The sequence below is a fragment of the Mytilus trossulus genome, chromosome 4, assembly GCF_036588685.1.
Source record: "Mytilus trossulus isolate FHL-02 chromosome 4, PNRI_Mtr1.1.1.hap1, whole genome shotgun sequence".
NCBI classification, from domain to species: Eukaryota; Metazoa; Mollusca; class Bivalvia; order Mytilida; family Mytilidae; genus Mytilus; species Mytilus trossulus.
In genome coordinates, this window is record NC_086376.1 from 10691997 (window position 1) to 10716231 (window position 24235).

At 30.6% G+C, this 24235-nt stretch overlaps 1 protein-coding gene across 2 annotated transcripts; it reads left to right on the forward strand.

Moving 5' to 3' along the window:
* The first annotated feature begins 321 nt into the window (after positions 1–321).
* LOC134714647 (xylulose kinase-like) lies at positions 322–22617 on the forward strand. Of its 2 annotated transcripts, none has more exons than XM_063576069.1 (19): positions 322–457; positions 1903–1985; positions 2280–2349; positions 3199–3279; positions 3543–3629; positions 4136–4228; positions 5189–5290; positions 5618–5749; positions 6204–6263; positions 6974–7055; positions 7453–7493; positions 15942–16057; positions 17900–18012; positions 18645–18718; positions 19036–19132; positions 19965–20023; positions 20343–20430; positions 21126–21211; positions 22136–22617. In XM_063576069.1, exons 1-19 carry the CDS (start codon positions 371–373, stop codon positions 22193–22195), a joined length of 1611 nt encoding a protein of 536 aa, XP_063432139.1. In that variant the 5' UTR covers positions 322–370; the 3' UTR covers positions 22196–22617. The 2 variants fall into 2 exon arrangements, with proteins under 2 accessions (XP_063432139.1, XP_063432140.1); XM_063576070.1 differs by lacking the exon at positions 322–457 and adding an exon at positions 1364–1441.
* Positions 22618–24235: the final 1618 nt, after the last annotated feature.

Consider the following 24235-nt stretch of genomic DNA (forward strand, 5'->3'; position numbering starts at 1 on the left):
TTCATAATAAAGTAACACGGTGAGCTTAAACCGGACTGAAGCAATACAACATTTTTTTTAGTTGATGTACCGAAAGAAAAAAAAGATTGCGCTAAAAATAACTCGGAATATTTACGCATCTGTCCGTATTTGCTCTACACTTTTTATCTGTATTTCACAGTAAAGTGTATGAATAAATAAACTTGGACTCTCTTTAACCTTTTCGTCAAATATAGTATACATGCATCAAAAGGTTCTGTTGCATTATTTAAGTATTTCTAAATTAAAATATATGTAAACTCACAAGAAATATCTTTTAATTTTTTTTAATTTTAATTGCGATTTTGTAAAAAGGGTGCAATAAAAATTAACACTTTAGTGAATATACCTGATGGTTGGGAGACGAAAACGACAAATATTTGGTGGTAACATGAGTGGAAACTCGATATATTTAGGATTTGACTTTAGCACACAGCAGGTGAGAGAGGTTTTCTTCACTTTAGTCAGAATATTTTAAGAATTAAAAAATGTATGCGCCAGGTGCACTTATAAATAAAGGATATTGACAAAATGATATGAGATGGTGTGCTTATGGCTATGGCTATGCCTACATGTATGGTCATATTGGTTCTCTTCTGACACAGAACCCCAAATGAGAACTGATCATTCCAGGAACTCCGGCTTCTTCCATTTGTAAAAAATGGCTGTCATAATGGAGCTACAAATGTAAGTTTGCTGAAAATGGTATAAAACAACAACAATACACCTAATCGCTATTTATTCCATTCCGGATAAGTTCTAAAATTACACAACTTGTTCATCCAGTTGAAGCTATCTGGGACCCTGTTTAAACGATTCACCATGCATGATACTTTTTAATGAGACCTGTTTATACTACCGTAAATACTTCAAACAAAATATTTTTTTACTTCAATTTTAATTTCGAAAAAAGTGGATCATACGAAATCAAAGTTTCTTGATGATCACTTTCTAAAGTTTTTCCTCCCTCAGCTCACTGCTGATGACCTCCATTTTTGTCACGCGTGACCTAAACAGGAAGTTGTATAAATGACTGTTTTTCCAGGAATGGACTAAATAGCGATATGGTGTATCAACAGGTTGGGGGAAAAAACTGTCTACATGGTGTATATAACTTTATAAAGAGATATATTTGTTTGATTGAATACAAAAATCACATTCACTACACTACTTATTATGACAGTAACATTAAATGCACCAATCAACATACTTAATTTAATATGCACATTTCCAGTTTACTACTTAACTCACTGAATATACATTCTTTTGTTCATCATGATTGAAAGCTGTAATGATCAGGTGAATTCAACTCAGTTATGCCTCAATGAGAAAATGTTTATTGTTAATAGATTTAAAGGTCGAATGTCCTTCTTGTTGTTGATCAGGTGTTCAGATAGGTACATGTACATGTACTTGAAAGATTGTAAGTTCTGTACATCTCTACATGTCCCTTTAGCAGAATAGTAGGCATTCCAATATTTAGTAAATTGCAATAATTGATATACATATATTAGTATAGATTATAGTCAATATAACCTGATAACTAGAAAATGCCAATATGCCATCTTCCTGTTTTAAATCCAATCTAAACAAATAAATCCCTTTATAGAGGTACAAATGTATATCTCTTTAGAAGGATAATCCCTCTATATAGATATAAACACCATATATACATGTAGGGTGTGTTCCCAACCTGGTCAATCAAGAACAAGTGTACAACACAATTAACCAGGTCATTTTGCCTTGATTCCTGTTTTGGACTCTTGAAAAATATTACAATCGCATAAATGTTTATTTTCTCTATTGAATGAACACAACAAACATGATACATTTTTATACATGTACAACAATATAGACATGATAGATGTTCATATTCATTTACAGATTAAATGTGTAGCAATCGATGAAGAATTGAATTTTATTTGTGAGAAAGCAGTTAGATTTGACACAGACTTGCCAGAATTCAAGTAAGACTGATATGTTACAACCAAATTTAAATTGGACAGATCATAATTGTAATACATGCACAAACATGTATTGCATATTCATATATTTCAAATACAATTCATTTATTTGTATTTAATAGCTGTAAAAAAAACCTAGTCAGTATAATAGTAAAATACACTACTGTAACACTTGATTATCCTTCCCATGTTTATGGAGAAATACAAAAGAGATCAAATCTGAAAGAGTTTAAGGTATTTTAATCAGAAAAAAATTCAGAGCATGAATTTAAGGATAATTGTCAGACTTTTTTTCAGAACACAAGGAGGAGTCAATGTACATGATGACAGAGTTACGGTAACTGTGCCTACAGCATTATGGGTCAAGGTAAGATGTAGAATAGTAGATAAGGCACAGTTACATTACATTAAGAATTATGTATGTTCCCTATTGGAATTTTGAAAACAAAGAATTAATGATCTACCATAGCATGATAGCAGAACATGTTACTTTTGGTCAATGTTAAATTTCATGATATGGCATGTTTTTTTGCTACTACATATGTAAGCAATACATGTAGGTCAACTATATATTAAGTGTATGAAATGATTATAAGAAAAACATATCTGTCTATCATAATCATGTTAAATTGACATCATTTTCATGGTTCATTGGTCAATGTTAAGTTTTTTATGATTTTAAAATGGGGACTGTATCAAAGAGACAACAACCCGACCATAGAAAAAACAACAGCAGAAGGTCACCAACAGGTCTTCAATGAAACGAGAAATTCCCCCACCCGAAGGCGTCCTTCAGCTGGCCCCTAAACAAATATATACTAGTTCAGTGATAATGTCTGTTTCTTGAATACTATTAGCAAGAAATGTATCTTTGGTGTATGGAAGGATTGTAAGCTGAACATGTCTGTCTGGTTGTAATTATTTGAAATTTATTTCATTTTCATGAATCATAGGTAATGTTCCACTTTTGTGAAACTTGAGGAAGAACTTGATCTTTAAGACTTTCAACAAATCAGTCATGTTCAATAGAGATACTCAGAATGTAGACTCTAGTAATTTATTCTACAGTTATGTTTTTCTAAGTTATGTTACACAGGTTTATATTTTAATGTTTATGTTTTATTGTATTTTATTGTACGCTGTATTTCTGTATTTTAGGCACTGTTAATTATTCATTTTGTTTGTTTTATGTTACACTTTTTTTTTTGTATTTTAGGCACTGGATATTCTGTTATTCCGTTTACAGAATGGATTGTTTGATTTCTCCAATGTCATGGGAATATCTGGTTGTGGACAGGTATGGATTTATTGTATTCACAACTTTTACAGATCAAAAGTGCAATACAAACACAATTGTAACATAAACATTTGAAAATTCACAATATTTGAAAATACATGTACCCAGAATTTTTATTTGATGTACAAAAAAGTTATGTGTTCGTATTAATTGATACTTGTAACTACAGTAAGATTTTTATACGACCGCAAAATTTATGTTTAATGTATATTTGATGGCTGTTATATATGCTTTGTGGAACAATTTTTTTTCTCTCTTTGCAGCAACATGGAAGTGTGTACTGGAAAAAGGGATCAAAGTTAAAACTGAATAAACTTAAACCATTGGCTAGTCTACATGATCAGCTCAAAGTAAATAATATAGTTTCTGAAAGCTTATGAAAGAGAACTTGACTTTAATGGAATACAGTTGTTATAGCTCTTTTCAATCAAATATTTTTGTTGGCACTTTTAAACATGTTAAAATATGTTATCAATACATATTTATACTAGAATAGAATAAATTGGCAATTCACATCATGGCATAGTTGGGTTTTCAACATATTGGGGCAGTTATTAGAATATATCTGTTATTAGGGGTAAAATTACATGACAGCTGAAATTCTTGGATATATCATATTTGTTTACTACTATATGTGTGTGTTTAAACAGCATGTAAATAAACAATCTATGCCCACTAATGTACAAATAGAAGTTGATTTCTTTTTACTCCCCACTTTGACAGAAAATTTGGCCTTTAATTATGTCAATCTCTGTTACTAGATTTGCAGTCATACCAATGTGGTTCAAGGAGCAGTTTAAATTCCACAACTTTTAATAATTTTACATAAAATAACAAAATTTTGATGTTTTTTTAGGAGGGTTTTAGTGTACCAGAGTCTCCAATATGGATGGATGCCAGTACTATGACACAATGTCAAAAGTTAGAAGAAAGCGTAGGAGGTCCTCTGGTAATTATAATATGTTCAGTATGTCTTGTAGCTTTGTGAATTTGGACATTATTAAGATGCTATTGTGGAAGGGAACACAGATTATTTTACATTTATTGTTCCGTTTAGTTTAATCAAATATTAGGAATCTTATACATAATACTTATTACCACAAAACACAGATCAAGATTAAATTTTGGTTGTGTCACTTTACCATTCTTGAGTTATGCCCCTTTACAAATGGAAAAATTGTTGAATTTTTCATTTCCATTCTCTTAATAAAGTTTGCCTCAACTAAATGTTATAAAACTCACACTCAATGGTTATTATACCCCACACAACGAAGTTGCAGAGTTACGCCCCTTGGAACTTATTTGCTTCAATGTACAACTGCAACAGTTTGTCATCACAACTCCTCTGAAACAAAACAACAGAATTTCATGATTTTTTGCAAATTGACAGGAAATTATGGTTCAATTTTTTTTTCTTACACTTATTTTATTCTCCAATGACAATGTGGGGACATGGGGTATGTGAGAAATTTGGGGCACCATATTTGTCCCAATGAAACATTCCACATTAATTTTTACATACATTACAGTTATGAAACTTGTATGGATTGAATCAATTGAGATTTTATTGATGGATTATGTAAACACCTTACCACCAAAGAACACTTACAAATATACAAATAATACTGGGAATATTTGTGGGATAGACATGATATTGACTTAGAACCTATTACAGTTTCATTTAACCTGGTCCAAATTAACTAAAATCAGATAACTGTTATTACAACCAGATGTTTGTGAAAAACAAATTATGTTAATTTTCCTATTTCATAACATTTGGTTTGCATCTATGTATTTCTTTAAAAACAGTGATACTAAAAAATAAGAATTGTTTCATTAAACATGTTAAAGAATTTTAAAATATAATCAAATGGTATGTTGGTTATTAGTTATTACTTAATGATTTCAGAAATTGGCAGAAATAACTGGTTCTAGAGCATTTGTAAGAATGACTGGTGAACAGATAATGAAGATTTCACAGAATGACCCTGAAACATATGCCAATACAGAGGTTTGTGTAACTAAAAAGAAAAAAAACAAACTCTTCTCAGTTTTGAAGAATAAATGCAATCCAATAATAGTTCTTTTTTAGAAAAATATCTCAAAATTACCAACTAAATAGTATTAAAAAAGGCACAGCATGACTACATGTCATATTTTTATTTTTGAATGCAAAATGCCTTCTGATTGGCTGAAAGATTTTGCCTATCAACTCATAGACATAAATTTTTCATGTCACCCTGCATCCTCAATAATTTTTTAATGAATTAATCCATTGGTTGTAATGAAATACCATGATTTCAAAATGCATCAATTTAAATAAATCTTTGTTTTTCAGAGGATATCATTGGTCAGTAGTTTTGTGCCAAGTATTTTGATTGGTGATTATGCTCCAATAGATTTTAGTGATGGAAGTGGGATGAATTTGTTGGATATCAATACTAAAACATGGTCTAAGCAATGTTTAGATGTAAGTTTAATATTTTGCTCTTACATAGCTATCTTCAGGATTTAGTCTAGATATGCATAATAGAATAAACAGAGGGAACATTCATCAACAGAAAAAAAAACCATAACTTTTTAATTGCTCCCATATATAAAATTTCTTATATCAATATCAGTGTTTAGAGTTATGAGATGAAGTTTGTGAAGGGAACTTTAACATCTGCTATTATTTGGTAAGATTGTACTGTGCAATCAACCTCTAGCCTTTTTAAATCAGAAGGTGACTAGACTTTGTCCAGTAGTACCTTCATTATTAATCCTAAGTTGAAGTGAATATTTTAAAATACAAGCTTTGTTTCTTGTTTCTGTGTCTAACAAGTCTCAAATAATTAAAATAAGTCAGCAACCAGAGGCTGTGATATAATGATGTGCTTGGAACATGTTAAACAACTATATGTGAATTATTTTTTCATTTTTAGGCCTGTGGTGAGAATCTAGGAGAAAAGTTAGGAGAACCTGTTCCATCACCCACTGTAGTTGTAAGTTAATAGACATATTTATACTTGTATGCCAATTTGTCCACCATTACGTAAAATCACACAGGTACCATCAGCTTTGACATCACAGTTCCAAAAATTTGACATCAGAATTAAAAATGATTGTTTTTTTTACATCATAAGTTTATCTGGAGCAGTTCAAAGGCCTTTCGGAGACAAAATTTAACTAAATATCAAAAGTGTTAACACATTTATATGTGTATTGAATTTAATCTTTTTAAAAAACAAATGTTAAACAAACTGTCAATTATTGGTTATTTGATTTAAGGAAGTTAAAGAAAATGTGTACAAGAAGTAGTTATATCATCTGTTTCTATAAATGTTTCTTTTACAATTTATATATAAAATACAACTTTTTTTCTCTTGCAACCTGAATATAAAACTATTTTGTGTGTTTTACGTTTTTAAAATAACAACCAATTATATGAAAAGTAAATACTGTTTTTTTTTTTTTTAGATTTTTTTTTTATGATATTAGCAAATTTACCAGGTAGTTAACATTAGTGCCATACAGTCAAATAAGTAGAAAGATTGAGACAAAATGTTTGACCCAAGGAGGTAAAATCTGTACTTGAAAACAAATTATTCATCACCAAGAAACAACACTTATGTTCTGCCTTTCCCCAAATGGTATATCTTGTTGTATCTTTATAACATTGATTATTTTGATTATTGTCATTGTTATATTTCAGGGAAATATTCATAGCTATTTCTGTGATAAATATGGTTTTCCTGATGAATGTAAGATTGTAGCATTTACTGGTGATAATCCCTGTAAGTAAACTATTCAAAATTAAGAGAAGATTAACAGTGTATCTTTAACATATTATTAAGTCTTCTTAATATCCCGGGTAATACTTTTTGTTAAATAATTGTAAGTCATATTTCTGAAAATGTCAATACTATATATGTAGACATCTGGCTTGCATTTCACAAAAATGTGTACATCAATCTTAAATCATACATTAACTTTTTAACTTTTTCTATGTTTTTTCCATTTTACAAAGAATTCAATTATATATTTAAGATTTACTTGATTTATATGGGAAAGCACTAGATGAAACAATTAATCTTGTTTTACACATCCAAATGATGATACATTTTTACAAATATCTAGTACCAAGGCAACGTATATATGCTATATATAGTAATATATTTGTTATGATTTCAGCATCTCTAGCAGGACTGTCACCTAGGGTTGGGGATGTTATTGTAAGTATTTAATTGTATCTATGTACAAATGTACTATTCTCATTTATACACTTCTTTAAAAAAAATTCCTATAAATAATATTGTGATAATTGAAGTCTTTGTAAAAGAGATGTGTAAAATGCCATCTTAAATTTGAGTGCTACAGAAAAAGTTGTTAAAAGGGAATTCTTTTGTTAATAATTTCTAAACAGAGATATGGATGGGGCTGTCTTTTGTTCTTTACTGAACCTGAAATTAAATTGCTATGCTTTATAGCTAATGCATGACTAAAGATTCATTGAACATTTGAAAATTGTCTAAATGGAACAAATTGTATTGGTATCCCAAAAATAAGTCATCTGAATTAGGTGTTGGTCTATATTTGCTTTATATACTGCTATATCCTTATATGAATGTATAGTTATTACACATTAAGAAAGCTTGTGTGTACAATTTATTCTTCTTGTATAGATATATTACTGTAGTTAGTAAAAATGAGCTTGAGGCAATATATCTTGTGAAATTTTTGCATTACATTCTGACGATTTGAGTTAAAATAAAGCTCATACCCTCCTGAAATTTGGTATCAATTTTCAAATAAGTATGACACTAAATGATGTGTTTTCTTGTCAATTGCTCATCAACATCCTGTTTATTCTATCACTACAGTTATCATTAGTAAGCATTAGTCAACACTACAATTTGTATTGGAAAGCTTTTCTGTGTGATCTTCTATAAATTTACCACCAATATGTAGGTAAGCTTTTCTGTGTAAATTTACCCCTAATTTGCCTCATATGTGTTATTAATGCACATATAAGAATTTTTCTTTACATTTTCTCATCAATCTTGATATTTGGAACCAAGCTTCTTATTGGTAAACTATATAGTGTGAAACATATGTAGATCTGTCACTTATCTGCTTCCACTCTTCCAGATACATGTCCTTTCTTGACATTGTTGCATATATACAAACTTTTTGGTGCACTTCACTTACCCACAACAACTCATAGCTTTTATATATGTTATACCAAGTTTGATATATATAAGCTGAACTGTGTGATTATTTTGGTTCTCTGCTTTCATATTGTCTAGTAAAGGTATTTCATTTCCTTCAAAATCAAAGAAAGATATAAAGTTGGTCTCACCACATTTTGTTTAAAATTTCTCAGACTCTTAGCCATGTAATGCCATTGTATACCTCTAATTATTTTTTTTATCTGAATTATTAATGGGTTTTTCAAAAGTAGATAACAAACATTAGCATTGCTTTATGAGGAAGTAGGGATATAAATTTGTGAGATTTGTTAGCAGCACCTGTAGTTATATGAGAAATGCTTTTTAGATGTGCTGTTTTAAATATAGAAATGAACTGAACTAACTTGTCCAACAGGAAATATTATTTTAAATGAATTGAATGAGTTACACTGCTACCAATTGCGATTTCATCTCACCTGCAAAAGTTGTGGAAGCCGAGACATAGGTGTTGCTTTTATGGTGATAATGTTAACTAAACAAAAATTACATTATTTAATTACATTTGTTGACTACTCCATTAAACTTCATTATTCAACATTAGTTTGAGGTTTCAATATAAGTACACCCATTGTGCATTTTGATAATAATGTCTCCAGGCAGATTTCTTATAGAACTAAGCTCTTCATAGATTTTTTATATAACTAGTCTCTTCATAACATAAATTTGTTATAGATATTGTCTCTGCATAGATTTGTTATAGAACTTTTCTCTTCATAGATTTGTTATAGAACTTTTCTCTTCATCACGTTCATAGCTAGAATTGTTGTAAAACTTGTTGATTGCAATTTTCAGATTTTGACCCAATTTTTTTCAAAACAATGATTTTTATTCTTATCAAAATTCTTTTCCCGGTACATTTTTATGAATAGAATAAATTAGTAAAAGTTTATCAAAATTTTAAAAGTGGATTGCCATGATCCATTGACAAAAGTAGATACATTTTTTTGTTTCTATTTTTAGTTTGAAGAATTTAAAAAATGTTTTATAGAACTTGGTTTCATGACAAAATGTTGTGATGCTAGATTAATTTCTATGATGTTACATATTTTTTTACTCTTCAATGTCTTCATGTTCTAGCATGCTCACAAAGTTATTAGAACTTTTGCTCCTCATTTTCATAGTTTAGTCTTGGAACCAGTGATTGTATCTTCCTTTGGGTACCAGATTGGCGACCAATTTTAATAGGCGATGCTTATATAAACCCTGTGCATCAGGATGAGTTTTATAACTTTGTAGGGTAAGTGTCTAGGTGGTGCACCAGTTATTTCCTCCCAGCATTGAGGCATTATATCTTCATCTTAATCAAGAGTATATTACTAACACAGCTTCAATGGATTTGTGAAATAAAAATCATAAGAAAAAGACCATCCAAATTAATTAAATTCAAATTGAATTGAAATCAAATCAAAAGTTGTCCATATGAATTTTTGATTTCATATCTATATTTGATGACCAACTTTCAAGAAAACATTCATTTGGTAAAAACACATCAAGCCGATTTTTGTTATTTTTTTGAAAATGTACAAGGTTGCAATCAGACCTAATTTGTCCTCAAATTAATTGGTATGAAAAGTGTACTAAAGCAGAAAAAAGTTTGGCCTAAAATGAAGGAATAAATGAAGGAATTGCTTGATATTTTGATGAAGATTGAATATTTTAGGACAAAAAAATCTGTTCCTGTTAAATTTGTATTTCATTAACATGATTAAGGCTATTCAATTAAGATAAGTCCTCTGTAATTCTAACCTATTATCAATGATTATATATCCTGGTTGATATATATTTGCATATTATGAATTAATTACACATACTAGAACATGGCAGTCACGGAGAATGTTTTTGTTCCCCTCTTTATTGAAAAGTAAAAGATTGGTCAACAAAAAGTTTCATTGAAGCTACACACATATATCAAACTAATAGTAATTGACTAATATTTATGTAGCATATATATACAGTAAAGCATGCATATAAAAAGGTCACAAGTAATGAATTAACTCCCCTTACACACATATTAGAAAATGAGAAGATTTTCAGCCAAATGTTTAGAAATTAACCTAAATTGGCAAACAGGAATTCCACTAAGTGTGTTTATTTGGGATTTAGTAGAGGCATTATAAAGCCGGTGCTACATGTACTTAATTTGAAGTTAAGGTTAGATGGAAGTGGCTTTACAATATAAACAGATTGTTTTTGAAGTTTCGGCATGTGGAATGGTTCAGCCTACTAAAATTACTTTTTTAACCAAATTTTATCTACATAATTACAACAAGAAATTAATGATATTATAATTTAAAAAAAAAATGTTTTGACATGTTCAATTTTTAAAGGCAGTGCTTTAAGGCCTGACTTTTAAGTCATGAGGTTCATCTTTTCATACGCAATCTTTGCAGGGGGTCTTTTGGCCAGAAATAGATCCGGAAATGTTCGAATTTCTCCTCTTCTTTTTATGGTATAATATGGTTTTTGTTTCTTTCATTTACATTGGGGACTAAAGAAACGATCAGTGTGTATTGTTCGTTTTTTAGAACTTGTTATTAGTGTGTATTTTGCATTATAAGCAGTCAACCTGACTACAAACTATCATTATGTGTATTCCGTGTGGAAAGAGGTCGGCTCAATTTCGAGTGTTATCTGACATCTAAAGATTCTTTAATTAGTTCAGACGTTGATATAACAATGAAAAGTCGACTGAACATGATTAATATTGCATTTTCTATAATTCAAAGCGGAATTCGGTTTATGAACGAGAAACCGTAAAGCGTTTTCAATTTCGGTTCTAGTTATGTATGTTGTCCACGTTTTATCCTGGTTCCCGGTACTACGTTCCGGGTATTAGCTATTTGATATATGTGATGTGTAACATTACGATCGGGTACCAGCCAATCTACGTGTGTATGTGTACATGATTTCCCGCCAAAATGACACTTCCGGCAAATGACGGATAAAACCTAATCGACGATCCCGGGTCAATGGACAAAGCCAATGCAATGTTACGCGACTCGGGTTCGCATACTTATTTTATTTATTTTGGTAATCGATCTATTTCCGGTATCATGTAATATTTATCGTCATGAACATTGATGTTTTTACTTGCTGAACATTTGTTTCTCTTACATAAATTAAACATCTCTATACGTTTTGAAATTAATTTTATGTTTTTGTTGGATTTGAACTTTGTCTTGTGTATTTTTTTACTTGTCCACGGGCAACCAAGACAAAAATAATTACTTGTCCGGTTGTTCAAATGTACGAGTCGGGCATAGCATTTCCACACCCCTGGTTATAAAACTTTTTTTTCAGGGCACAAACCCACTTTAAAGAGACTTGTCTACTGCCATACCCATCCTATTTTCATGCACCATTTGCAAGCAAGAGACTGAATGGTTTGCAAAATTAAAAATCAGGACGGTGTCCAATTAAAACAAACTTGAGAACTAAACTGGATGAATATTGTAGGAGAAATCTAGAGGAAAGTTTTGATTTGTGAAATTGGTTTTCCTGAAAAGTCATTCATCCTAGCCTACAGAAAGGAACTATATATTTAACTGTCCACCACCAACTGACGAGCTAATGTTGAGCTTCACATATGGAATTACTCAAAAACCAATGTCTATGTTTTCAGCACAGATTTCACAAGTTATGACACAGCTGTGCTTTTTTTATACTTGTTAAAGAGTTGAATACTAAATTTTATTCTTTTATCAATAAATATATATTGTGTCATTTAAGAACTTGTATTTTGCCAAAAGATGCATACTAGTGAATGAAGGTGGTGCAGTTCATTTTGCTTTGGTATATAGAATTGAATTACAATTGTTCATGTTATTGGAATGCTTATAAAAATAAGGAGATGTGGTACAATGTATTTGATATTAAGTGAGTTTATCAAGCAAAAGTGAATAAGAAATAGGTATAAGCAGTTACAGGTACTACTGTACAATCTCAAACAATGAGAAAAACTCATACTGTATAAAAGAGAATTTCATATTTACAAGCAAGTTTTGTTTTTGCGTTAAATAATTTTCTTCTATTGTTTTAATTGCAAATATGGGAAGTGGTTAAAATGCTAATGAGACAGCTGTTATGGCCACATAGCCTTAATTGAAATTTTCTTTTTCATTCATACCGGTAGATTTTGCCTGGAGTTAGAAACATATCTGCCAACTTTTCAAAATGCACATGGGGGTTTTATGTGAAAGATGGTCCATATAGTCATACAAAACCTTCAAGGGAGCCTTCAAATGGAAGCAGGACAAGTTGCCCCACTGGCTAATCGCCCCACTTTTTAAAATACCGCCACAAACTGATTTATCAAATCGCCCCACATGTGAAATTGGTCAAATCATGTTTAATATTACTCCTGCCAACTCGCCCTACTTATAAAAAAACAGTAATATTTAGATTAATATATACAATTAAAAATAAAAACTCGTACCACTTTAATGAAAACTAATCTACACAGAATACAAACAAACCGAAAATTAATTTAATTACTATTATTGATATATACTGAAATTATAATTCTAAAAAAAAACTGATTGTTGAAGAATAACTAAGTTTTGAAGCTTAGTTATTTGCATAACAATTGAAAAGTAACCAGTTAAATGTATCAAAATGCAATATAAGGAATTTAACTAATATTCAATGGAATAACATCTTTTTCCATAAGTGGGGCGAGTTGGCATTACTTAATTCATCCTGGTTAATAATATATTTATCTAGATTTCACCCATTTCCATTAGATGGGACCAGTTGGCAGGAGTAATATTAAAGGGATTTAACACAGTTCACAAGTGGGGTGATTTGGTAATCCAGGTTGGGGCAGTTTTTTTGTCGAGTCTGCGACTTTTGTCGCAGAAAGCTCGACAGGGATAGTGATACGGCTGCGGCGATGTTAGCTCAGTTCTTAAAAGCTTTATATTTTAGAAGGTGGGAGACCTGGATGCTTCATACTTTGTATATGGTTGCCTCATGTTACGAAGATTCCGTCAGTCACATGTTCAATGTCCTTGACCTCATTTTCATGGTTCAGTGACTACTTGAAAAAAAAGTTAAAATTTTTTGTAATGTTACATAATTTCTCTCTTATTATACATGTAAGTAATTGGATAACTATATTTGGTATGTGCGTACCTTGCAAGTTTTCACTTGACCTCGACCTCATTTCATGGATCAGCGAACAAGGTTAAGTTTTGGTGGTCAAGTCCATATCTGAGATACTATAAGCAATAGGTCTAGTATATTCGGTGTATGGAAGCACTGTAAGGTGTACATGTCCAACTGGCAGGTGTCATCTGACCTTGACCTCATTTTCATGGTTTAGTGGTTATAGTTAAGTTTTGTGCTTTGGTCTGTTTTTCTTATACTGTTTGCAATAGGTCTCCTATATTTTGTGTATGGCATGGTTGTAAGGTGTACAGGTCTACCTGGTAGGTGTCATATGACCTTGACCTCATTTTCATGGTTCAGTGGTTTAAGTTAAGTTCTTGAGTTTTGGCCTTTTTTTCTAATACTTTATGCAATAGGTCAACTATATTTGGTGTATGGAAATATTTCATGATTTACATGTCAGTCGCACAGGTTTTATTTGACCTTGATCTCATTTTTTACGGTTCATTGCTCAGTGTTAAGCTTTTGTGTTTTGGTCTGTTTTTCTTAAACTATAAGCAATTAGTCAATATTATTTGTTGTATGGAAGAATTGTAAGCTGTACATGCCTACCTGGCATGGTTTATCTGACCTTGACCTCATTTTCATGGTTCAAAGGTCAATGTTTAGTTTTCTTGGTTTATGTTAAGATTATGTGACAGTTGTAATAACGCTTTTTTATTAGGACTATCAACAGAATATCAATGATTAGTAAAGAAGGCGAGACATTTCAGTGTGTGCACTCTTGTTTTTAAAGTGAGGCGAGTTATTGAAAAAGTGGGGCGATTTGTCATGGATACCCTTCAAATATATTCCAATGTGGTTTTTGGCTTCTTCGTGCATTAACAAGCTCATAGCCATTGTTGAATTAATTGTTTTCCTTAAAATAGTAGACAAAATTGCTCTCACAAAATTTCCATTTGGGAGCCTTGAGCTCGATGGGGGAAATACTCTGCAAATACTGACAGTTGACAGGTATGGTCATCAAAAAAGTTGACATGTTACTATGTACATTTACCATTATGTTACTTGATGTCCTTGCTATACACACAGTACAGAGACTAGTCAATCTTTGTGAACTATTTTTTATGGGAGTCATAAAATATGTGTATACAATCAATAATTAAAAATAGTCTATTTATATTGAAAAGGAAAAGTTCTTATATGTCTAAAGAAGAGGGACGAAAGACACCAAAGGGACAGTCAAACTCATAAATTTAAAGCAAACTGACAAGGCCATGGCTAAAAATGCATTTCATGGGAGGCACAGAAAATATACTGTAAACAGTAGACTAGATATAGGTGAACTAGGTACAAAAGAACTCTAAATCTTAAATTCTTCAAACCACCTCTGTTCTATGGAAGATAATGATATAACTGGACTAGAAATACACACAACCTGTAATTAACTGCCTTTACAGCGCTTTCGCGCTTTGATTTTCTCGTGTTGTAACAAACAAGTTCCTTGAAAAAATTGCATCACAGTTATAATTATTTAAAGATTTAGCATCATTATAAAAAATCAGGGACTCTATAGTACTACAGATTCACCAGGCATTAGTTCACTTTTGTAAAAAAATAATAATTATTGAATGGTGTCTGAAGGTTATTCAGAGACAGATAAGGGTCACATAGAGACCAATAAAACTTTTAATACTTTAAAAAGAAAATGAAATACGTAAAAGTTTCTAAAATTGTTGTTGAAATTCTTGGTTTGTTTATTTTGACCAATTTTGTTTCATTTTGAAATGTTGTAGTGTACTGTTGCTTGGATGCATTGTTGGTTTTAAGTTATATCTTTTTACTGACCACATGATTACATGTGGAAATAAAAGGTATGAAACTAGATCCTAATTGAAAGACAGGACAGACATTCAGAAATGATTTTCCTTTCCACACTAGGTAAAAAAAAAATGTGAAGACAAATTGTATTTTTGTGTATATTTCATTTCATGGTTTTGCTGAAGTGTGCATACAAGCCTATAGAAAATGCATATTTTGTTAAACTTTTAAATTCATGGTTGACCTTTACCCACAAAATCCATGAAATTTTTAGTTTTCAACGAATAATAATGAATCCACTGTATTAAATATATCACATTGTATATATCAAACTTTAAACAGTATTTTATCCTTAAGCTTACTAGTATTAAGCTTTTGCTTTGCTTTTTAGATAAGAAGATTGTTATGCACTCAGTATTTGATGAGTACTCTGTTATGCTAATTTGCTTATATGCTTACCTATGTCTGTAAACGTTGCTTAATTTATTCATTGATACACAGGTCAGTCTTGGTACCAGTGATACAGTTTTTCTGTGGATGTCACAGCAAAGGGCAGAAACCGAGGGACATGTATTTGTCAACCCAATTGACCCTAATGATTATATGATTATGGTTTGGTATGTACACCTATAAGTGCTTTCAAAATTGAAATCTAAAAACTATGTTTTAATTGAAGTTTATAAATTTTCATGTCCATTTTCTTGAAAGTCACTGTAGGGCCTTCAACAATGAGCAAAGCACATGCCACATAGTCAGCTATAAAAGGCCAAGAAATGACAATTCAAAGGAGAAAACTAATGACCTATTAATCATGTTAATGTACAAAATTATGAACGATAAAAAAATATGTTGCACAGCAACAAATTACATGTCTGTCATATTTGCTTATTTTAAATTATATTGATGAAAATTAGGCTGTTATATTTCTGTTGCATTGTTTCACATGCACCTGAGGCAAACACGCTATCACACAAACACCTAGGTGGTCAGGATGATTTAGAGCTAGATATATTATACATTGTCAAACATCTGGTTATATTCTTGTTGTCAGAGTTTCTCATGAAACTATACTCCACATTTCATGTGTATGCATGTTTAATTAGTTTATAGACCAGATAAAACATGTAAGAACTAAATTTATTTGAATTAATAACAACACCTCAAATAGTCAGATATGGCAGGCTAAACATGTTGATGTGATTAATAAAATTGCAGACCATTTGAACTGTAGTTTTCTCCATTGAATTTTTTTTTTTGCATACTTGATTCGCATAGGATTTTTTTGATAAAATGCTGAACTTGTGCTTTGAAGTATTGAGGCATTGTGAAAAACAACTATTTCATCAAATAAATTTAAGTCAGATATTCCTATGATATTCCTTTTCATATTGGATACAAACTTTATTAAGTCAACTGCAGACACTTTGTAGTCAAAGTGTTTCAACTGAGGCACTACACAGGCGTCAAAAGGCGTCATTATGGAGTAAGGGGGGTGGCGTCAAAAGGCGTCATTATGGAGGAAAGGGTTAATAAATTTAGTCTTTCATCAATTTGCAATATTTGACAACCCTGCATACCAAGGTACTCAACTCAGATGCTCTAAAAAATGGATTCTTAAAGGTGTTGATTCACCATTTGGATTTTATGTAAAAACCAAGTTAATTGTTTATCAAAGCTAAACCCTCATAGGGACACACAGGGTCTGTAAAGGAGGACAATTGTTTACATGTTTAACGTTGCATATTGAATGACATGAATATGTATCTTTTTATAGCTATACTATAACAAATATTATCGCTATTTTGTGCATTTTTCCTTTGATCTTTTTTTGTGATAATTTTCATATCATGCTACTCGCTTGAGATGGAAAAATTATCGTTAGAAACTAAGGACGCCACGTGCGTTGTTAACGAAATTGACATTGAAATTGACAACGTCGTCATAGGTAAAATAGCGATAAACAGATTATCATGGGTCATCTCAACTCGATTGCTTTTCTCACTTTCGCTGTTCCAGCTCAAGCGAGAAAATCATTCTCGTTGAGATAATCAACGATAATCTATAAATCAAGTATGTTTAAATTCAAACCAAGCTTTGCACTATTTTTACATAATTCTTGACTAGTTATGCTTTGTCCAAATTACATATATATTACTCATTTCGTTTAAATGTACTGAAATGTATGTATGACTGACTAGGTTTAACTCAAACTTATGACTCAAACTTACTCTTGGTAAAACTATGACCATGAAGTATTGGTGAATATTCTTTGTTAAAATATTATTTTGAACTTCTATTTACAATGTCACAGAACTTAGAAGTGAATAAAGTAATATATCATTTAGTATATGTCCAATTATTACTTAGATTTGTGTGCATCCCCCAAGATATGTACCAGTAGTCATATTATATGTATATGTTGTAGGATTTAAATTATGTTAGTTGAATACTCTTTCCAGTTTTAAGAATGGTTCCTTAGAAAGAGAAGCTATAAAAGACAAATGTGCTGGATCATGGGAGAAATTTGAGGATATGGTGAAATCAACGCCTATGGGAAATAATGGCAACTTTGGTGAGTAGATAATGATGATCAATATTCTAAACAAACTTCAGGAAAAGCAGTATTAAGGAAAAAACATCCAATCTACCATGCTTTCAATGATTTTCTTTATACTTGTATGTTGAAAAAATATGAAGATATGGTCAATTGCCAATGTGACAAGTTACAACTTTCCACCAAAGTTCTAGTGAAATGAATGTAAGAAATTTAAGGCAACTGTATGGCCTTCAACAATGAGAAAAACTCTTAAGGTAAAGTTGGCTATAAAAGGCTCCAACTTGAAAGAAAATGAAACAATTACAAAAAATCAAATTTGACAGACATGAACTAACCACAAACACAAAAATAGAAGCTCCTGACTTGTGACAGGCAAAAACAGAATTGGGTGGGGTTAAACATGTTTAAAGGTGCCAACTGCTATACCTTACCTTGGACAGTGATGCAACAGCACAACACAAGAACAACCATATAAAACAATAAACAAATATCTGAACCATCTCCTGGCAAATAAACAACAAAGTCAATTTTTTATGCTATGTAGGCAACTGTGTAATTTATTTATCATTAGTTATAATCAGGACCTTAATTCAATTTTAATTACAATATTTAAACAGTTCTGATTTGAGTGTTGTTTCTAATTTCAGGGTTGTTTTTTGGTCAGGTTGAAGTCCAGCCATTTGTAAAAGGAACATTTAGATTCAATGAGAAAAACGAGAAGGTACTCTTAAAATTAAATGAAAAAAATATTGATGTAGATTGCATGCATAATGTCATATCAATTCATGATTTATTATGTTCATATTCTATACAAATCTTAATTAAATATTGAAATACTGTCCTATTGAAATGTTAATCCAACCAGTGCCAATAACAATTATGAGATGCAACATAATCTTAATAATTAACCAAGACATTTATCAATTTAAAACTGTATTATAACTTTCATCAGTGTCCACTCTTTAAATGCCATCTTAGAGCGGCAGTAGTGTACCGGTATTTGATAAATTTATTTGAGACTTTATTTCTGTATTGCAGGTAGATGCTTTCCCACCAGATGTAGAAGTAAGAGCTGTTTTAGAAGGACAAATGATAGCAAGAAGGGTTTATTCAGAACTCAGAGGCATGAAAATAAGTAAGAAAATAACAGGTGTATGCTTGGTGAGAAAATACAAAAAATGTAACTGAAACAGGTGTATGCTCTTGGTGAGAAAATTACCCAATAAAGTACAAAAGTAAGCCACTTCTTGCATCAGAATGCTGTAAAATTACCACAAGACACAAAATTTGAAAAGCCTATAAAATTTCTTTAATCAGAATAATATAACTGCATTGACAATTTCCTAACATGAACACTTGATCCAAACCATTATCACAGTCACATAATCAGGCTGAATAATCATTTTAAAGGGTGACAGGTATGTGTTGACAATTATTGTCATGGCATAATCAGCAATTTGATATTTCTGAGTCATCAGTAGAGAAATTATGATTAATTCACAGATCGATGCTTAGATATATTGCACTTTTGGTGATTAAGCTAATAAACGCTGTAGGTTGATATGAACAAAATATACTTTGACATTTACCTTTTACATTCATGAGGGGGGATTGAATCTTATATCTTGATATGTCAAGAATTCATGAGTTATTGGAAACATCAAGACTGCATGACTACCATTTACAATAATGTTAATAAAGTTACAATAGAAGTCCAAATGCTTGTAATATGTTTTATTGTAACATAAAAAAAGATAGATAAATGAGGGTTGCTGATGAAATTTTACTGAATATTAATCTCATAAGACGTTGTGTAAAAGATAGACAGATAAATTTCAAGACTGATAAAATTTGACCAAAAACTTAAATTCCCTAAAATAGTGTAAAAATCGGCTTTATCCACATATGATTGTTCAGTTATATATCATATACTGCTGTATTATCTTTTCTTAAATAAATTTTTGCAGCTCCGCAGACAAGACTTCTGGCTACAGGTGGAGCATCAAATAACAAAGCCATACAGCAGGTAAGAGAAATCAATCTGATCATAAATTAACCAACCTGAGCTAATTCTGCAGGTGCTTGCATGAGCAAATATGAAATAGCAAAATGAATTACATTGTACTTTATTTTAATGTGATAGTGTAAGAAGGATGGCTGTGTTCACACAAAAACTATTTTCCATTGAAATAAATAAAAAATATTTTATTTATAAAGTTCTTATTCCACTAATTTTGACTAATTCTTAGGTCTGACAACCTTTCTCAGCAGTACTGTTATTAGATGTTTTATATACCAGGTACACATAAATTGTCCAGTATTCAAATTTCATATTTTGTCTTCAGGTAATGGCAGATGTATTTAATGCACCAGTTTATACAACACAGATAGCTGATTCAGCAGCTTTGGGAGGATGTTATAGAGCTATACAAGGTACAAAATTAATATAAAAGGATTGTTTATTGTTTGTCATGAACTTTTGCTTTGTGGTCATTGAAAATAGTTCTTGGATTTCTAGTATTTAAAATTTAGGGTCTTGAAACCATAACTAAAAAACACCTTAGTTATGTACATGTATGTGATGTTTAAATTAATATAGAAATGTAATAGAATGAACATTTGAATAATTAAAACTCAATTCAGAATGTTTATGGTAATGTACTTTGACAAGGGTGGCAGGACATCAATTAATCTCACATTCTTATCTTGTTTTAAAGATTAGCAATAGTAAATGCACACATTAAATTCAATATAGTAATATCTTGTTTAAAGTTTTTGAAAAATCAAAGATGTTTAAGTGGTGTAGATTCATTTATTATCGTGGGTACCAATTTTTGTGGATTAAGGAAAACTTACATGTTAGTAGATATTAGATTTCGTGGTTTTACCAAAGTCTGCTTACAAGCCTATAGAAATTTTGTTATTTGTTGAACATTTAATTTCTTGGTTCACCTGTATCCACGAAATTTGGTATCCAATGAATAATGATGAATCCTCAGTACATGAGTTAAGCCAGATCATTCAAAGAATACTATTGTAAAGCATGAACAGATTATAAGGGGGAAACAAGCTATTTTGGGCAGGATATAACTAACACATGTAACTCTGACTTGATTATTTTCTTTCAGCCTGTACTGGCAAGCCATTTGAAGATGTAGTGAAGAATCATCCTGAGCCAGTATGTGTTGCTAAACCCACTCCAGGTTGTGTTGAGGTAAACTTTTACTTTTTGTTATCAAAAGCAGTAAATGAGAGAGCGGACTACTGCCACTACAAGGCAGCACTAGCACGTTGCAAAGTGGAAAGGGATTAATATAATAATAATAATAATAATAACTTGTTTCCCTATCCACTATAAATGATTTAAAAAAAAGAGTAAATGAGATATTTAACCACACAAATTTACCAGTTAGCTCTTCAAATTTTCTTTATCAATGTCATAAGGTATGGAACTCTTTTTTGATGTGAACATTTTATATAAGAATTGAGAAGATGTGGTTTGATTGCCAATGAGACAACTCGCCACAAGAGACCAAATGATTCAGATATAACAATTATAGGTAACTGTACAGCTTTCAACAATAAGCAAAACCCTTACTGCATAGTTGGCTATAAAATGCCCTGAAAAGAAAATTATAAAACAAGTCAAAAAAGAAATCTTATGGACTGATGTAATGCAACATGTTAAAAAGTCCCTCCCCCTATAAAACCACTGTTTCAATCTGCAGTAAAAGGCGCAAGCCAGGGCCGACCGTGCAAGGGCTGTATAGCCAGTCAAGGTCGTTAAAAACTTCCATTTGTTGTCAGTAAATAGCTCACAATCATCCCAAAGGTGCCTACTTTTACTTGTTTCTTTAAACAAAAAGTACCATTAATTACCCTTGCCAGTTTACTATAAAGATGACTGCCATTGTTAAAAAATAAATATTTTTTTTATCAAAATGGTCCTTCATTTATCTGGAGGAGCATTGGCAATGCTACCTGTCCAATATAGTCCCAGTGATTAAGCTTATTAAGATAAGAGATCAATAGGGAAATGGGTTTACTAACTAACTACATGAGCTGACATGATACTATGAAATCTATTATTGGTTACTACAAGTATAAGATTACTTATGGTTTACCCTTATATTTATAGATCTATGACAAGATGTGTGAGAGATACAGAATCATAGAGAAGATAATCACAGAAAAATAAATAATTACTATATATATACTGTTAATTCAGATATTATTGTGATGTTAAATTATTGCAAAAAATGTTAAGGGTTATCATGGTTATAATCGCAATAATTTAAACTGGCATTTTGAAATTTTTTATATGAATAAAACAGGATTATTATCAATATTGCCAAAATTATATTGCATTTTGTCTAAAATGACAAAATCACAATAATAAATGCATGCAATAATTTCTGAATTGATAGTACGTTTTTCTGGCTGTCAAAAACAGGAAATTGATTAAAATGAATAAAACCTATGCAATAATGTTTATTGATTCAAGCTATATTTTTAATGAGTCTTTATGGTGCTATAATGTAAATATTTTTATGATTATTCTTTTGTTAATGTATTTTGATTGCAATAAATTTGGCAAAATGAAGTAAGCTATAGATGACACAAGAAATAATTGCTGTTAAAAAAATCAAACCATAGATTTTATGTGTGATGGTTTTAAAAGGATATTTAATGATAGTGAACTATTGAAATTTGAAATTCTTTTATGTTAGCATTTTAACATTTTATGTTGGTGCTTGTGCTAACCTCAGTCATCATTCAGTATGTCTTGACCAGTCAAGTTTTATAATTGTTTAATAAGTGATATATATATGTGCTACAAATCAGACACAACACATGTCTTTATTTAGTTGTATTTTTTTGTTTATATTTTATATTGCATATAACATTCTTGTCAGTTTTGATTTAATGAAGTTCAATTGCAAAAGAAAATTGAAATAAAAATATTTGTTTAATTTCTTTGATTGATACAGATATTATTGTTATTCAAATTTCATAGATTTTTTTGCTGTACTTTTTGTGCAGTCATTTTTAATTTCAAATGTTCAAATTTTCTGTTGTGAAATTCTTTATTTAAAAAAGATGTGTGTATCTTTTTGTAACTAATGTAAACATAGCTAGATATATTTATTTTTGCATTTATGCACTGTTAAATGTATATATACACATTCTTGGTGGTTGTGACGTTTATTAGCATACTAGTTAAAGCACAAGAAGTAATGGAATTTGGGGGAGCACTCTATATAGCTTGTTTTAGATAGTTTGTTTTAATTGGTTTATTTGTTGAGACATTTTTCCTTTGATTTCTAGTGATTTTATGAAGTTGCTATGCTTAAAAGATTTTGTATTTAAAATCCAAAAACAAATAATACCATTGATTTCTGTAATTCAGGAGAATCCGTTTTTAGCAGCTTTAAAATAGCATAAAAATTATTTTGATCACATATTCAATAGATCCATTCAGGAAATTGGTGCCCAGAGGGTTATTATGGACCATTTATAAGGTTGAATATCCATTAAATGGCCCATGTTAAAAGCCAAAATGATATTTATTTTAATCACAGGTGAAATATTGTATCATATTCCTAGTAAAAACATGAACTATGTCATCATGACAGATTTTTCTGTTGCACTGATATGAAAATTTCAAAAGTTTCTATTTGTAATATATATTTAAATGTCGCACTAACACAAGTCTTTTCCACAAGATATCTATTGTTTTTAAAGAGTCAAAACATAACTAAAACATTGCAGATTTGTTTTTTTCATTTCTGAATACGGGTATTTAATTTACTATTCATTTCATTTATAAAAGAGTTTTTTTACCTAATATTTTGTAAGGGTTTTATTGGTACATATTTTTCAGCTCATAGTCATAGGGAATATATTATTTGGTATTTTTTCCACCTTTTGTTATTTTGTTTAGAACACAACAAATGTTCATAATTAATAACCTTACATTTAAAAAACAATATATCTCACATAACAGTCCATTATGGAAAGATGTTTGTTTGCAAATTCTAATTTCAAGGACAGTCTAATTTTCAATTTCTAAACCAAAAACATTCCTTATCTTTGACATTCTGATTTATCTAATGTCATATGTAACATGTACTTCATTTAATAGATTTCCAGCAATCTATTTTGAAACCTAAAAAAACATATTGGAAGCCTGGATGCAGCAATAATCAAATAATTTGGTCAGTTATTCAATTATTTT

Excerpts from the sequence above, each read along its gene's own strand:
- LOC134714647 (XM_063576069.1), top strand. The coding sequence starts at position 371 with ATGGTTGGGAGACGAAAACGACAAATATTTGGTGGTAACATGAGTGGA. Across the intron at positions 7,056-7,452 it reads ATTTACTGGTGATAATCCCT|CATCTCTAGCAGGACTGTCA; the intron begins GTAAGTAAACTA and ends TTATGATTTCAG. Across the intron at positions 16,058-17,899 it reads GATTATATGATTATGGTTTG|TTTTAAGAATGGTTCCTTAG; the intron begins GTATGTACACCT and ends TACTCTTTCCAG.